This window comes from Mauremys reevesii, linkage group 22 (assembly GCF_016161935.1).
Source record: "Mauremys reevesii isolate NIE-2019 linkage group 22, ASM1616193v1, whole genome shotgun sequence".
In the NCBI taxonomy this organism is placed as follows: domain Eukaryota; kingdom Metazoa; phylum Chordata; order Testudines; family Geoemydidae; genus Mauremys; species Mauremys reevesii.
Window position 1 is genome coordinate 4594350 of NC_052644.1, and position 17674 is coordinate 4612023.

At 47.4% G+C, this 17674-nt stretch overlaps 1 protein-coding gene across 2 annotated transcripts in view; it reads left to right on the forward strand.

Moving 5' to 3' along the window:
• The first annotated feature begins 6129 nt into the window (after window positions 1-6129).
• The window catches only part of WDR62 (WD repeat domain 62), a 43323-nt gene continuing 31778 nt past the window's right edge, over window positions 6130-17674 (forward strand). The window contains exons 1-6 of one of the 2 annotated variants that reach the window (XM_039510549.1): window positions 6130-6283; window positions 11934-12025; window positions 14540-14602; window positions 14975-15032; window positions 15418-15588; window positions 17088-17222. In XM_039510549.1, coding sequence (XP_039366483.1) covers window positions 6224-6283; window positions 11934-12025; window positions 14540-14602; window positions 14975-15032; window positions 15418-15588; window positions 17088-17222 — 579 coding nt within the window. In that variant the 5' untranslated portion in view covers window positions 6130-6223. Of the gene's footprint in view, window positions 6284-8792; window positions 8918-11933; window positions 12026-14539; window positions 14603-14974; window positions 15033-15417; window positions 15589-17087; window positions 17223-17674 lie in introns of those variants that run through there. The other variant, XM_039510548.1, reaches the window with a different exon arrangement.

The window sequence follows — 17674 nt, forward strand, 5'->3', positions numbered from 1 at the left end:
GTGCGGCGCCGCAGGGCGGAGGGGGCGGGGCTATATCCGGGCCCTGCCGCCATGGCAACAGGGCCGTAGACTAGAGCCGCAAGGGCCGTAACACAGGGGGTGGCTACGGGAGGGCGGGGCTAGGGGGTGTCACCCCGGGAGGGAGGCGGGGCCTGGGAGGGGGGGTTGCTATGAGAGGGGCTGAGCTAGGGAGTGTCACCCCGGGAGGGAGGCGGGGCCTGGGATGGGGGGTTGCTATGAGAGGGGCTGAGCTAGGGGGTCGCACCCCAGGAGGGAGGAGGGACCTGGGAGGGGGGGTTGCTATGAGAGGGGCTGAGCTAGGGGGTCTCACCCCAGGAGGGAGGCGGGGCCTGGGATGGGGGGTTGCTATGAGAGGGCCTGGGGCTGAGCTAGGGGGTCTCACCCCAGGAGGGAGGAGGGGCCTGGGATGCGGGTTCACCCTGGAGGTGGGGGCTGAATTAGGGGGCTTGGGCTGGTGGGGTCTCCTTGGGAATGTTGAGGTGGGGGTGCCACCCTAGAAGGGAGGAGGGGTCTGGGCTGGTGGGGCATTGCTCTAAAAGGAATGAAGGGCAGCGAAGAGAGAGGGATTAGAGGTGACTGAATAATTGATTTTTCAATTCCGTGGCTTTCACAAGAGCGGTGCCTTCCCCCCGCCCCCTCCCGGCCATGCTGTTTCTCTCCTCAAGCAAACACTAGCTGTAGACATTCATCCCCCTGCCTGCCTCATTCACAGCAAACAGGAGCTGTGTTTGTTTTTTAGATAAGCAGCTCCGGGAGCCCTGAGTTCACAACAAAACAAAGAGAGGCATCACAACAAAACAAAGAGAGTTCTTTAGTTAAAAGCATTATGGGAAAATTCTGGAGGTCAGTTACAGCGTAGTAAAATTAATCACTGTTTACACTGGCACCCCAGCGCTGCAGCACCAGTGCTGCAGTCGTTATTCCCCAGGCAGACGTGGAGTACAGCCAGCGCTGTAGCCAGGGAGATACAGCACTGTATGTGCCTTGCAAGTGTGGACGGTGAGTGAGTTGCCGCGCTGTAAAGCCACCACCAGCCAGGGGCGGCTCTAGAAAGTTGGCTGCCCCAAGCAGCGCGGAGCGCTGCGCCGCCCTTCCCCGGTCCCACGGCGGGTCCCCTCTTCCCGCGGCTCCGGTTGAGCTCCTGCCGGCATGCCTGCGGCAGGTCCACCGGAGCCCGGGACCAGCGGACCTGCCGCAGTCATGCCTGCGGGAGCTCAACCGGAGCCGCGGGAAGACGGGACCCGCCGCAGTCATGCCTGCGGCAGGTCCGCTCGTTCCGGGCTCTGGTGGACCTGCCGCTGGCATGCCGGCGGGAGCTCCACCGGAGCCAAATGCCGCCCCCCCGGGAAACGGCCGCCCCAAGCGCCTGCTTGGCGCGCTGGGGTCTAGAGCCGCCCCTGCCACCAGCGCTGCAACTATCCAGTGTAGCCAAGCCCTTAGTAAGATATAAAATCTTTTGTTATGCCTAAAATCTTTGGAAACATATTTTTTAAAGTAGGTGAAATTTCATAAATGTGTATTGTTATGGAGGTCACACACAGTAAATTAGTGTTCCCTTTTTCCAAAAGCAATGAACGTTGTTATGAACACACTAAACCTCTGTGCCTGATTAATTTAAAATAATGTCTGTTTCAGTGAGTTAAATATGTAGTAATCTGGAATGAGTACATTTAAGAGAACATTTAAAATATAAAATCAGCTTAGAAATACTGATTAAGAAAATATAAAACAGAGAAGAGCTGTGTCATGTTTTCCATAATATTTAATGTTGTATTCAGCAAGACAGCTGACTCACCCTTGCTACAAAGTTTTTGCAAATAAATGTCTGACAAACTTCAAGACATATAAAAAAACCTGTGACTGACATTTTTATTCGCAAGTTTAGTGCTTTTAATTAGGTACCTTCTGCATGTCCATTCTGTGTGAGGGAGAGGGTACAGGGGTCTCTGTGGGAACCTGTGACTCTCTGCCACCGTGAGGCGGGCCTGGCGTCTTGTTATTCTTTCTGCCTTGTCCCTCCGCTCCCGCCCCCACCAGGCTGCAAGCTTAGGCTGCCGTTGGGCATAGGGACACTGTGGCAAAATACCTGCCCCTCTGCTTGTTAGCTCAGTCCTTCCCAGCCCCAGAGGCACAGGCTAGGGCACAAGGGAAAAGAAAACCCTTCTCAATCTCACAAGGCCTGGCTGATTCCTTCTCAGCCGGCCCCCTAGCTCTAGTTTCTTCCCCCCCGGGGAGAATGCCCTCCGTCCTGCAACGAGTCTCAGAGCTCAGCTGTCCCTCCTTGCTGGCAGCTGCCCTGCTTCTCTCATCCTCCTTCCCCCGTTTTTGCTTCCTTGTCAGCGAGGGTTTAAAAGGTCTCTAGCAACTGGGGCCAGCTGAACCTGATTAGTTGCTTCCTAACCCCTGCCCCAGCTGAACCTCATTTTGCTGGCTAAGCCTTCTGGGCTAATTGTTACCCCTCTCCAGGTAGCTAATTGGCCTGAATTTGCCACAACACCAGTTTAATAATACTGCATTGGGCTCCGTAAATCCTAAGGACGGCCCTGGGGGCACCAAAAAGCAGTGCCCTGGCTCGGCAGGGAGGAGCCGCCAACTGGAGGCACCGGAGAGCCAGAGTGTCCTGCTTCCGGGGGCGGTGAGCCCCAGCCATGGAGGAGCCGGCACGGCGCAGTGGGGCAGGAGCCCTGCAAAGGCGGCAGCGCCACTAGCAGGGAGCAGCCGCGCCCCCCCACCCCTCCTGCCTGGGCTGTGGCCTGGCGCCTCCCCGGGGGGCTCCTGCAGGCTGCAGCAGATGAATGAGGGCAGAGGCCCCCGTGTGCCCTCCAGCTCCCCCTCGCTATGCTTGGGCTCTGCGGCTCCTGGGTATGTGAGCTGCCGTCGGGGCGCGGGGCCCTGAGCCTGCTCTGGGAGGGGCAACGGCGGCAGCAGCTCACACTCCTGGGAGCCACAGAGACCGAGCGCAGCAAGGGAGGAGACGGGGGGGGGCGCATGGGGGGCTCTGCCCGCATGCATCTGCTACAGGAGTCCCCAGGATCCCCCAGAAGGTGGCTCCTACCTGCTGAGCTGCTTCAGTGGCCCAAGCCCGGCAAAGTCCATGAGTGGACTCAGGGTGGGGGCCGGTGGGGTGGGGAGGGCTCGCAGGGGGCTGTGCACCCTCCAGGGGAGTTCAGGGGGCAGGGAGGGGGGGAACCTGGTCTGGGGAGCAGCCCCTGGACATGGCTGGCCCCTGAGGTCTATAAAGGCTCGTTGGGATTTGCCCCTCAATGAACCGCTACCACTGACTTAATAACTCCATCTCCACGAGCGGCAGAGAGTCAAGTTTGCTGTAGTTCGATCAATGCAGTGTCAGTGTAGAAGGCACTGCGCTGCTTATGTCGACTGGTACTGGCTTTCAGGAGCCTTTCAATGCCCCACACTGAGAACAAGCACTGCTGATACAAGGAGCAAAGTGTAGGCACACACAAGCGATTGTAATGACCATGGTAGCTGTATGCTGACATAAGTTAAGTCGATTTAATTTTGTAGTGTAGACGTGGCCTTACTTGCTCGGGCTTTGGCAAAGCCTGCCCTCTTTCAGCACCTGGCCAACACTCCAGAAGGCTGATGGCCAGTTAAACTAAAATATTTTTGCTCTTCTCTGACAGATTTAAGGGGCCTTAAAGTGGGACGAAAGAGCCCCTTGAGGATTCCCCCCAATGCAGGGGGCCTCTGAGTCTTTTGTAATTGACATGGGGGTCCTCAGACAAAACCCCTGCTTGTCTCCAGATAATGAGGCCTGTACAGATGGCCTAAAGCCTCCTTAAATTTCCCCTTACACCCAAACTTGTCCATGCTCCAAGCACAGACATGGATCACTAAGAGCAGGTCCCAGGAATTTTACACCAATTAAAAAACAACCGAACATAATTTAAGAGGTGCCATCAACTTGAAATCTAGTCAATCAAAAAAAAAAAAAAAAACCCAGGGAGGGAGGAGGGCAAAAATAGTCCCAGGCCCTGTCCCCCATCTTTCTCTCTCAATCAATCTGCCAAAAGTTGTGGTTTTAAGGTCACATTTTCCTATTTTTACAGGTGTTCTATCTCCCTTGTGTTTGAAGCCATGGGCCAGAACCTCAGCTGGTGTAAACCTGCCTAGCTCCATTGAGGTCAATGGCTCTGCACTGATTTACACCAGCTAAAGGTCTGTCTCTGTGTTAAAGACCCACATGAATAATAGGAAAAAATTGGCTAGCCAATGAGTGTACACGTTCTTGACCATCCTTCTGCTTTTCTTTGCCATAGGGAAACGAGCTTGCTAGAAGCTCTGGCCCACACAGAACTGGTTTTGTTCTTCACTATCCTCTAGCTCTTCTCATCCATAGCTCTCAAAGTGCTTTAAAGAGGAGGGCAGTATCATTATCCCCGTTTTTCAGATGGGGAAACTGAGGCCCGTTGGGGTGAGGCCCAGATCCTCAAAGGTATTTAGGTGCCTAACTCCCACTGATGACAATGAGAGTTAGGCACCTAAATAGATCTTGGAGGATCTGGGCTGAAGTGACTTGCCCAAGGTCTCATGAGTCCCAGTCCAGTTCTCTGGCCCCTAAATTCCCACCTCGCTGCAAAGTGGCTACTGCTGTCAGAGCTTAGCTTTTGAAGTGTATAAAAAAAGAAGCCCTTGAGGAATTCCACCATGATTTCAACAATTTCCATCCCACCATCAACCTCAGCCTAGACCAAACCACACAAGCGGTCCACTTCCTTGACACTACTGTGCTAATAAGTGACGGTCACATAAACAGCATCCTATACTGGAAACCTACTGACCGCTATACTTACCTACATGCCTCCAGCTTCCATCCAGGACACACCACATGATCCATTGTCTACAGCCAAGCTCTAAGATACAACCGCATTTGCTCCAATCCCTCAGACAGAGACAAACACCTACAAGATCTCTATCAAGCATTCTTAAAACTACAACACCCACCTGCTGAAGTGAAAAACAGATTGACAGAGCCAGAAGAATACCCAGAAGTCACCTACTACAAGACAGGCCCAACAAAGAAAATAACAGAACACCACTAGCTGTTACTTTCCTCTCCCAACTAAAACCTCTCCAGCACATCATCAAAGATCTACAACATATCCTGAGAGATGATCCCTCACTCTCACAGATCTTGGGAGACAGACCAGTCCTCGCTTACAGACAGCCCCCCAGCCTGAAGCAAAAGCTGTAGCCCATGAAAGCCTATGCTCAAATAAATTTGTAAAAGCAACAAAGAATCCTGTGGCACCTTATAGACTAACAGACGTTTTGGAGCATGAGCTTTCACGGGTGAATACCCGCTTCATCGGATGCAAGTAGTGGAAATATCCGTTTTCACACCTCAACTGCTAGAACAGGGCCTCATCCTCTCTGATTGAACTAACGTCATTATCTCTAGCTTGCTTCTTGCTTGCATATATATACCTGCCCCTGGAAATTTCCACTACTTGCATCCGACGAAGTGGGTATTTACCCATGAAAGCTCATGCTCCAAAACATCTGTTAGTCTATAAGGTGCCACAGGATTCTTTACTGCTTTTACAGATCCAGACTAACACGGCTCCCCCTCTGATACTCAAATAAATTTGTTAGTCTCAAAGATGCCACAAGTACTCCTGTTTGTTTGGGTTTTTTTTAATTAAGTGATGGCAGCTGAACCTGGGCAGTAGGGAAAGGACAGGAAGTATGGTCTATTGTGAAATTCTTGATGCTATCCTTGGTGCCTAGCTATCTCAATGATTAGGCCCTTAGAGATTCCTTGATTGCTGGTGCCACTGATGCAAACAGCACAGGTGTAAGTTGTAAACAGATAAATACACAGACCAGCAACTCAGCTGTATTGAGTTTCCTCTACCTTGCCTTTACCTCCCCCGACCCCCTAACTGTTAAGTTTTTATACCTCAAATCTAGCTTGGCCATAAGCATTAGGTCTACAGACCAATTTGATTCTCATTACGTTTGCTTTCTGGGCTTCTATTCTCACCAAGCATTTAATGATGGCACTGAGATATGACAAATACATAAAGCTTTTTTTAAAAAAGAGCCCTCCCCCAAGGGTTAAAAACTCAGTCCTAGCGCTGGATTGGGCTTTCCCAGAGCACACCAGTGAGGATCCCTCCGGGGGCAAAACAGCAGAACCATTTCCCCCTATGTTTTGGGGAGGAAGGAGGAGGAGAACATGGTACCCAGAATGAAAGGAGGAAGGGGAATTAACTGCTTGAAGATAAGCCAGTCAGAGGTAAATGGAAAATGCGCTCCCCTGAGTAGATGTTCTATAGAAGCTGAAATTGTCCCGGGTCTAGCAAGGATGTTTTCAGGTTATTTATTTAAAAGTACTGACTTATATTATTAAGTATTAAGTACTTTACTATGGGGACTACACACTTTGTAGCTAGTATAGGCTGACTTATTGCACACTCCAGGGACTTAAATCCCTCCATGCCCCTCTTTTTCAAGGACTTTGCCCCCTGCTGCCAATTCTCCTTCCCTCCCCCAGCCAGAGGCTCTGTTTGCTCCTATTCCCCATTTCCCTGGTTAGAGTGACCACTTTTGTTGGATAGAAGTAAGGGAAAACCACATGAAAAATAAGAGGCTGCTTTATTTTAAGGGATATTTTAAAGAAACACTATTTCCCTTAGCAAATCATGTGTTTTTTTTTATTCTCGGAAGTGTACATTTCTACTGCCCTCAAGGATACAATGCAATTATCATTAGCTTCAATGTAATGTTTAAAATGGGACTTCTGATCAGGTTTACTACATTTCAGTACATCTTAAAACAAGGGATGAGGAGGGTCACCTTAAGGAAAAAAATCAAATAAGGGATGGTCCCTTGAAATAAGGGATGGGAGTTGCACTATCCCCATTCCCAGGTCCCCCATTTTCCCCCTATGGGAGAAACTCTGTTTGTCCCCTATTCTACCCTGCCCCCCTTGCCCCCAAATCAGCATGGTTGGGTAAATTTGTGAAGTCCACAGTCAACTTGACAACATTTCTCTGTCTGTAACGTGTTAAACTCTAGAATGCTTTATTCAATCAACTCCAAAACTTCAGGGAATGTTCCTGACATCAATGGCCAGAACCATACCCATTTTGGAGAAAACTAAATGGGCAAAATCGGGGCATATGGTATTCCCATCTGGTTAGCACAGCCCCAGCTTCAAGCACCACCAGAGGTGCTGGGGGTGTGGCAGCACCCCTTGTCGTGAAGTGGTTTCCTTCAAATAAAGGGTTTACAGTTTTGTTCAATGGCATTCAGTACCCCCCCACTATAAAAATTATTCCAATGCCACGGAGCTCCACTGCAATTGTCTATTGATCAAACAATTAGTAATACTCTACCTCATCTCTGATCATCTTCCCAATAGAATTTAGCATGTTGACAACATCCTGAATGTCATCTTTCGGGGGGGGATTAAAAAGACGGTAACTTTTCAACTTGGAAAAGAGATGCCTAAGAGGGGCTATGATAAAATTGGGACTGGTGTGGAGAAAGCGAATTAGGAAGTGTTATTTACTCCTTCACAAACACAAGAAGCAGGGGATATTAATAGGCAGCAAGTTTAAAACAAACAACAGGAAGTACTTCTTCACACAATGCAGTCAACCTGTGGAACTCATTGCCAGGGAATGTTGTGAAGACCGAAACTGTAATGAGGTTTTTAAAAAAAAACCTACATAAATTCCTGGAGGATAAGTTCATCAAATGGCTATTAGCCAAGATGGTCAGGGATGCAACCCCATCTTCTGGGTATCCCTGGCTTCTGAGTGGAAGAAGCTGGGAGTGAGTGACAGATGGATCACTTGATGATTGCCTGGTCTGTTGGTTCCCTCTGAAACACTTGGCTTTGGCCACAGTTGGATGCCAGGATACTGGGCTAGATGGACCATTATGGATGCACTATGACTGTTCTTGTTGTTAAATTGCTTAACTGGGGAAGAGGCTGGGGGAAATAGGGGGCACACGCAAAGCCCCTACCATGGGGAGGGGGAAATGGGGACCCTGTTGAGGAAGCATGGGGGGAAAAGGAGCATGCATAGAGCCTTTTCTCTGTGTGTGTGACAAATAGAGGGATGCAGGGAATTGCTGGTGTGTGCAATAAGCTTAGTATGTACAAGCTGTGAAGCATCTTTGGATCCTTTCAGTTATATTAAATCTTCTGGAGTCTGAATATTAGGCTTGATCCAACAAGCCCTACTTGGCACAGAAAGATCATGGGGTTCAACGGGAGTCTGTGTATGGAGAGAGCTTGCACAATCAGACTCCAGTTTTCTTCTCCCGGATTTATGGTTTAATTGCTTATAACGGGTGCTAATTAATTAACTGGGTTTTAAATAAGTAACTCATGGTATTGGGGGGGCTGGGATTCGAACCCACAACCTTCCGGCCCCTGCTGGCTGTTAGACCTAAAACAGACCCTAAGGCGAGACGAGGGGCGGGATTTTACGGTAGCTCCGCCACGATTGGCTGATGTTGAAAATAGATTCTGCTCACAGTGTATTTCACGGGGAGGCAAGATTTCATGAGAGCGCCGTCACTATTGGCTGAGCGAAGGATGATTAGCATACACGACAGCCATTGGGGCGTGAAGGAGGCGGGATTTCATGGAAGAGCCGCCGCCGTTGGCTGCGAGCGGAGATGTTTGGCGTGCGCGACGGCCAATGGGGGCGGGGAGCCGGGTTTCCGCGCGCAGTTCGGAGCGGTTGCTGAGGGCAGAGGCCGCTCAAGGGGGGGGGGCAACCGGGGTGAGGAGGGCGCCGCAGCCATGGCGGGGTCCGGCGGCGGCGGCTTCTACACCCGGGGCGGGGGCGCCGACTCGCCGCCGCTCTTAAGCCTGAGGCGGAGATCGAAGCACCAGGGGCCGGAGGAGGCGGTGAGGGAACGGGATGAACGGGAGAGAGGCTGAGGCAATGGGGGCGGGGCTTGGGATAAGGGGGCGGTGACGTAGGGGGTGGCCAGACGCAAAGGAGGCGGGGCTTGGGTGAATTGTGAGGGGCGGGGTTTGGATGAGGCGGCGGAGGGTGGGCAGTTGGAAAGGGGTGGGGCTTGCGTGAGGGGCGGGGCGACACGGAGGGGTGGGCAGCTGCAGAGGGGGTGGGGCTTGGGTGAGGGGGCGGGGCGACACGGAGGGGTGGGCAGCTGCAAAGGGGGTGGGGCTTGGGTGAGGGGGCGGGGCGACACGGAGGGGTGGGCAGCTGCAAAGGGGGTGGGGCTTGGGGAAATGGGGAGGGGCGGGAGACGCTTAATCAATATCCACCTTCTCTGGACCCTTCCAGATGCGAGATGGGGTTTGGGGGGGCAGTGAGAGAAACTTGGGGATGCGTGGGGAGGTTGGACTAAGGAAGTGGGCAGGATCGTCTCTTGGGTTGGAGAGCTAGAGGTGAAAAGGAGCGGTGACTTCAGACCCTCCTGTGGGTAAAAAGAACAACAGTGCTTGTGGCACCTCAGAGACTAAAAAATTTATTTGAGAATAAGCTTTTGTGGGCTATAGCCCACTTCATCGGATGCATATGGGTGTCTCTCTCACCATCCCCCTCCTTTGGATGTAGCCCCCCCCAGCATCCCCTAGTATGGGCTGTGGGCGCTGGGTGGGTCTAACTTATTTGGGGAATGGGTGTATCTCTGTGTGTGTTTTGAGGGTGGGGGTTGGGTCTCAGTGGGAGCAAGGCTCTTGGTGGAGGAGTTGCACACATACAAGTTACAAATAACACCCCCCCCCCCCCCAGCTTCCAGGGGGAGGGATAGCTCAGTGGTTTGAGCATTGGCCTGCTAAACCCAGGGTTGTGAGTTCAATCCTTGAGGGGGCCACTTAGGGATCTAGGGCAAAAATTGGTCCTGCTACTGAAGGCAGGGGGCTGGACTCAATGACCTTTCAAAGGTCCCTTCCAGTTCTAGGAGATTGGTATATCTCCAATTATTACCTTTATTACCTAGGGGCTGTACACTCTGTTGTGCCATTGGGGCGGTTTGTTCACTTCTTGCATTCTTGGGATTCCTCATTGTTGGATTCAACTCCTTACCTCTCCCATCAGCGAGATCGCCAACTTGCTGTAAAATCCTCCTGGAGACAGCATGGCTAGTTGGTTTTTATCTTGACAAGATCAGCCCTATAGACCTTGTGTTCACTGCCAAAACAGGTGTGTCCTTTGCCTGGGGGTAACTTTGCCTCAGGTAAAAGCACAGTGAAGATCAAAGTTTTACAGCAAGCTAGACTTGCTGAGGTAAGCCTGACCTCACAGTACAAATAAAACACCTTATCTTCACTATGCACATGTTAGTTACCTCGAGGTTAAAAAACCCATACCTTTAATAGTGAAGACAAAGCTATTCCCTCCAGCTGTGGTTGACCTCGATTTTCTACACTGAAGTAAAACCACAGAGTCTTGTTTCCACTAGAATTTTTCAGTGAGTTAGTTGTCTTGATGTAAAAATAACTTCACTGTAAAAAGATATGGTTTCTGCTTGGTCTGCTTTTCTTGTTTATATCTCATTTAGGGTCTCACGTTCCAGTGCAGCAGCATATGTGTTAGAAATGCAACAGGATCTGTTCTTTTTTTTTTTTTTTAAATCTACTACAGTATTTTGAAAATAATGAAAACTGATTTCTACAAAGCTCCCCCCCTTTTTTTTTAAACAAACTTGTTCTGAAAGCATCCCTTCAAAAGTAACAGATTGGAAACGTTGAATAAAACATTTTAGCTAGTGAGACCTGCATTCACAATTCTATTTCCTCTTCAAACAGTTTGTATCACTGACACCTAAGCCTTTGCGGGGAGCTGTATTCCTATGGTCTCCCTGCTGTGCCACTGATTTCCTGTGTGACCTTAGGCAAGTTACTTAGGCCATTTCTATGCTACAGCAGCACAGCTATGGTGCTGCTGCTGTAGCACCGTGGTGTAAACACTTCCTGCATCAATAGAAGGGGTTTTTCTGTCAATTTAGTTAATCTACTTCTCCGAGAGATAGTGACTAGGTTGATGGAAGAGTTCTTCCATTGAGCTAGCTGTATCTATGCTTGGTTAGGGTTAGTGGTTAGGTCGACCTAACTTTGGCAATCAGGGCAGGAGATGTTTTCACTGCTGTTTGTGATGTAGTTAGGTCAATCTGATTTTGAAGTGTAGACCAGGCCTTAGACTCTGTGGCTCAGCTCCTCAAAGGTTCTCAATAAGAGTTAGGCACTTAAATACTTTTGAGGATCTTGGCCTCTGTGTCTCAGTTCCCCAGCTATAAAATGGGGATCTAAAGCTGCCTTACTTACCTCACGGGGGTGTTGAGGGTAAATGCTTTAAAGCTAGAGAGGTGTTCAGATACTATAGTAATGGGGGGCTTGATAAGTACCTACAATTAACTTGTATTGTCATAGCTAGATTGATCAGGAGTGTAAAAAAAACCTACTTTTGTGACTGACACAGCTGTGCTGACAAACCCCCCAGTGTAGACACAGCCACACAGATTGAAGAGTACAGTGTCCATTGGGAAGGTGGTGCTCCTGCACAGGCAGAAGTCCTTCTGTCAGTGTAGGCTTCATCTATGCTAGGGACTATGCCAGCATAGACTAGTATAAACATAATCTTTGATCATAAACTTTAATTTCTGGTTTTGGAAGTATAGAGGGGGAAATTATTTCCAGCCACTGTTTTAAAGCCTGAACATATAGTCTCTAATGATTTGGGCTGTTAAGCAATGTTTCCTTTTTTAAATAAAGTTCAGTGTTAAGCCTGTATATTGTGCGTGATTGTTTGCTTGAATTTGTATTGGTTCCCTCTTACCTTGCCTTCCAGGTTGTTGGAACAACTGCTTCAAGAATCTAATAACTGGGAGTTGTTTATAAGTTCTTACATAGTTCTGACTGTACTAGACTTCAATATTTTCCCCCTTTTTTTGGGCAGGTTATGCTTGAGAAAGTATTGGGAATAACTACCCAAACCAGCAGTGGTTTAGCTTGTGACCCAAACACCGGGCAGATAGCATATCCTACAGGGTAAGTGTACTATATAAATGTGAAAAAGTGTAAGTTTATGTTCTCTGTCTACCTGCATGATTACAGAAACCACTGCAACTTACAGAGGAAAAAAATGGACATGGGGCCTGCTTGTCTTGCCAACTGTGTGTATGCAGTAATGTTATTTCACTGTTACTTTGGGGCTCCATCTTACAGTCCTTTGTCACTCAGGTAGGCTTTACATATGCAGAGGCTAATGGGACAGCTTGCGTGAGTAAAGGGTGGATCCCATCCCATGACACAATCAGCTACCACTGTAAGCATATTCAGAGTAGCTAGAGGCATGCTTGAGCACCAAAATTCCAACTGGCTTCGGTAGGAGATGAAGACATTCAGCATTTCATAGGGCTGTGAGCCCTTAGTAATATATATATATTTTTTCCCCCTTATGGGGCTTCTCTAAAACTTCTCACAGGGTTCCTCAAGCAGCCAAGGGCTGGAAATGTAAAACGTTTAACAACTATCACATCTTCTAGGTCTGGCTAAAGAGGTATATTCGAGTGCATTAAATTAACCTTCTCATTCATGGGCATCCAGAAGTCTATCACTGCTGGATTAGACCTGTCAGTTTCATGGGAATGGAGTAGTTTTAGATATACTTTTTCTTTCCTCTGTATTGACTCCACCACTTCCAGGCATAGATGCTGGAATTTAGGGTGCTGGGTGTGCTGCCGCACACCCTGGCTAAACGTGGTTTCCATCATATACAGGATTTACAGTTTGGTTCAATGGCTCTCAGCACCCCCACTATAAAAATTGTTCTGGAACCCCTACTTCCAGGGTCAGACTCAGTCTCTGATGCCGAGAGTCAAGAAAGTGACCAAGCAAGAGTCCTGACCTCTGATCCCAGTATGAAAGTGCGTAATATGAGAGTTACCAGTTGGCCTGGCTTGCTGTTTATAAAACATGTTAGGTGTGGGGTATGGAGGACTATGTTGGAATTGCAAGCTTTCATGTTTAGAGTGTGGGGTGGTTTCTTGGTCCTGCTTGCAGACTTGGGGGGGTGGATCTGTAGCAAAGCATGCAATCCGAGTCATTCTGAAAAGAGCCAGCTTATATGTCTTGCTGCCCTAGGGAGCAGCCTGTTTTCTCTCTCTCTGTTTTTGAGTTGAGGGTTCTTGTGTCATCATTCTGATTTCTAAGAAACAAAGTCGTATTACTTTGCAACCTTCCAGCAAGAGTGTTTTTGTTTTTAATCTAACTTCTGTGTGTATGCTGTGAACATATAACAGTCAGCAAATCAAGGGACCTGATTAATCAGTAGCTAACCCACTGAAAGTTATAACAGCACAGGTCAAAATTAGCTTGCACAGTTACATAATAGATACATTATAGCCAATTTAAAAAATGTTTGCGGGATTAATTATTCAAAAGAACAAAATACAAATGTATTTTTTAACACAAACTTTTAAATATTTTGTTTTCTTTATGGTGCTCAACTGAAATAGCAGGAAGGAGTCAATTGTGTTGAGAATTATTTTTAAGAAACATTCTTACCTGTTTTACAAATTTATTATTTATTTGTACTGCTGTAGCACGTAGCTGCCCCAATCATGGCCCAGGATGGCCTGGTGCTAGGTGCAGGACAAACACAGAACAAAAACTGTTGTATCTGAATTATTACAATTGAAAGAATTCTTAAAATTGAAAACTTTTCTTAATGTTAACTGTCTTGCATTTATCTTGGCTTGTTAAAAGCCAACTACTAGTCAGATTCATTTTCTGGCCTGATGCTGTGGCGTTTGACATACGAACACTGCAGGATTGTCTCTCTTATCCCACTATTTACACTGGTATTATTTAAAAACAAACAAAAAACACCCCAAAACAAAAGAAAAAACTATTAGCCTTGTAAAAGCTTGTTTTAAAAAACTCTAAATTTTAAATTATACTTTAAATGGTCTGTTTAACTTAAAATATTAGTCAAAAGTGACACTATCGCCATTGGAATCCATTGTCAGAGGCTGAAACCAGATTCAGTCATGTTTTAAGGTTAAGTGCTTATTGCTGGATGATGGGAACAGGGGTTTCAGCTAACACTTTTAGTTATTGTAGTCATCTCCAGTGTAGTGTTAGAACAAAAGCCTTCTAAAAATAGAACACAACATAAACGTATAACCGTGTGGCCTAGTAGATAGAACACTGGACTGGACTCTGGAAACCTTTGTCCTATTCCTGGCTCTACAACTGGCCTGCTGGGTGACCTTGGGCAAGTCGTGTCACAACTTTGTGCCTCAGTTTCCCATTTGCAAAATGGGGATAATGATTCTGACCCCCTTTGTCAAGCACTTGGGGCTTGACTGATGCCGAGTTAGGGTTGCTGTTGTTGTTTTATTTAAAAAAAAAATAGGATGTGCTTTTTCTCTGCAATGCTTTCCCTTTTCTGGGAAGTCTTCCAAACCCTGAAGATTGCCATCCTCCTCTGAACACCCCACCGCTCCACAAACCAGGTGAAGCACTTATTCATGTAAATGTCTTGTTCTTTCTTTTCAGGTGTGTGGTTGTAATTTTAAATCCCCAAAAGAATAAACAAAGACACATCTTTAATACTTCCAGGTATTGTCAATGCTTAAATTTACTCAACACCTCGATAGTGTTTATTCCAAACTTGCTTTTTGGGATTTGGGTTGCTGAGAAAGGAATGCGACTCTGAGCTGAGCAAAGTGTAACAGCAGCCATGCGCAGTATCCGCAGTCTGCCTACGTATGGACCAGGACCATACAAGGCGCTTTACAAACACATTACAAAAAGACAGTCTCTGCCCCAAAGAGCTGACAGTCTAAGTAGATAAGCTATTGTAGACGGTGTGTTTGAATAACACTATGCCGGGTAACGTCAGGATGTTTTTTCCTTACCATAGTGTTTATTGCAGTGAGTGCTGTCTGAACTTTCTCTGAGGGAAAACGAAAGCTTATATCTTTCTTTCAGGAAAACGCTGAGTGCTCTGTCTTTCTCACCTGATGGAAAATTTATTGTTACTGGTGAGGTGAGTTCTGCTGAAGTGTATTATAGTGCGTACATTTGGAATGGAATTTCTGATTTCTCTACCAATGCAAATGCTTGTATGCCTGGAAAACCTGATAATAAGACTAGAAGGAATGCCCAGTCAGTGCCCTCTGTTTTGATGCTAGTTTTCTGGCTTCCATACATTGGTTGAATTCTGGCCAGTTGATCAGGTAGTACTAACTTGGAATTTAAACTGTAAAGATGAGCATTTAAACTACAGACTAACCTGGCTCCACTGTGAGTTGTCCACACTAGGATACTAGACTAGGTGGACCATTGTTCTGATCTGGGATGGCAATTCCTATTTTTTTTTGTGTGTGTGTGTACGATTCAAATGGCAGCACATATTCAAATGACTCTTGCAGAACGGGCACAGACCAGCTGTACGAGTGTGGGACGTCGAGGAGAAGATGCAGGTATCTGAACTGCATGGCCATAAGCATGGAGTGGCTTGTGTGGCTTTTTCTCCCAACATGAAGTATATTGTGTCAGTGGGCTATCAGCATGACATGATTGTCAACGTATGGGACTGGAAGGTAAGGAACTACAGATGTCAGGGACAAATAGCCTCTGTCATTTCTCACTGAAAAGCAAAGAATTTACTGATGCACTTACAATAAAATGTAATCTATCTGTTAGCTATATGATAACGAATGCAATAAAAATAACCCCTCCTTCATTCAAACCAAGAAAATGCTCTCACTTGGGGAAAACAGCTGAACTTTGATAATCTTGTAGGCACATAGCAAACTCTAGCATTCCTGGACCAAGGGCAAGTTTCAGAGCTGAGGACTTTGCTGAGACTATCCTGCCTCCCTTTTCCTGGTGAATATGGCACACGTTTTTTAACAGGGAGGGTAATTAACCACTGGGACAACTCACCAAGGATTGTAGTGGATTCTCCATCACTGGAAATTTTTAAATCAAGAATGGATCTTTTACCTCCCTCCAAAAAAAAAAAGATGCTCTATTTCAAACAGGAATTAACTCAGGGAAATTCCATGACCTGTGTTATACAGAAGATCAGACTAGATAATCACAATAGTCCCTTCTAGCCTTATAATCTATGAACATTATCTGATCTCTCCTTTTCACTTGCTTGTCTATCCTGCCTCCTGCTCCCAGATTAACACTATTTGATCTCACTGTCTTCTCTCCTTCCTGCCTCCCCACTGTATTGTTTGTCACACTCATTGTAATATGGAAGTACCTAGGGCCTGTCATCTTGAGCAGGTGTAGATCGCGTATCATTCGTGCAGAGCTTGGAAGGTAATACATTATAATGCCTGCAGGATCACGTGCATATCCTAAAGGATTTATTCACCTTTTGTAGTATGTTTGCTCCCAAACAGAGAAGTCCAGTGAAGGCACTCCTGCTTGATTGAGCCAGCTCAGCCATATACATATGAAGCTTCTATGTCAAGCTGCCTTAGAGTTGTTAAGAGATGGGTGGAGAGTGGAGGAAGCATTAGAATTTTTTCAAAATGTTTTTCAAAACCTTTTCCTCCTCCCTACCCCACTGGGGGGCCGGAACGGGGCGGGGTCAATGGCCCCATCACTTTTTACCTGTCTTAAGGGTGAGTGATGGGAGGGAGGAGGGGGTGGAGAAGAGCAAGTGAGGGGCAGGGTCTTGGGGGAAGAGGTGAAGTGTGGGGGTCTCAGGGGTGGGAGGGAGGGAGGGAAGTGTTGGTGCCTTGGGGGAGGGGTGGGGCCATGGTTCGGGCACTGGTGGCCCCTGCATTTCTAGTGAGCTTCCAGCGTTCCTGCATCCTGCACTCAGGAGGATCACCGGTTCACAAAAACACCTTGTCCAAATTGTCAGAAAAACCATCTTTCCTGGCAGATGAATCGTATGCTAAATTGTACTTCATGTCAATGTTCATATGAATTGCTAAGTTATGATGAGGATGAAGTGGGGTTGTGTCAAAATTGGCCTTGTAGTGGAATCGGGAATTCAGTCGTAACTTCCATGTCTCTTGTGCCATGTATCTCTCATGTACAAATTATTGGGTGTTCATTTTTTGTCTCTTTACAGAAGGATACTCTAGTAGCATCAAACAAAGTGTCTTGTAAAGTTATTGCAATATCCTTCTCTGAGGACAGCTACTTTGTTACTGTTGGCCACCGCCATGTTAAATTCTGGTTCTTGGACGCATCGAGGGAAGTGAAGGTAAACCTGTGCTGTACCAGTTGGATGTGGGAGTACACGCGTTTGAAAAAAGGTGCTCAGGATATTCAGACAGCTGACTAGATGTTTATCCCAAGTCTGTCCCCTGCAGCGGACGGGGATATTCGTTTAGGTGGCTGGCGCCAAACAGCAGTAAGGCTGATCATGCCCTACACTCAAGCTCTCTGTCATACCGCAACTTCCTGCCCTGCTTCAGGAACGATCTATGGCCAGGCAGCTCTAGGTGGGTTTTGAATCTCGCTTTCTGGGAGTCGTCTTCAAAAATCACATTCACAATAGAGCACAGGGATGAAGGGGCAAGAAATTGCTAAATTAACGTTTAAAACGCATTTGCAGGATGTTTCAGTTCTTTGACAGAGCTATTGCATACGTGCCGGATTCCAGAAAACATGAATTCATATGTTTGACCATCCTGTTTCCCATTTCTAAAAAGG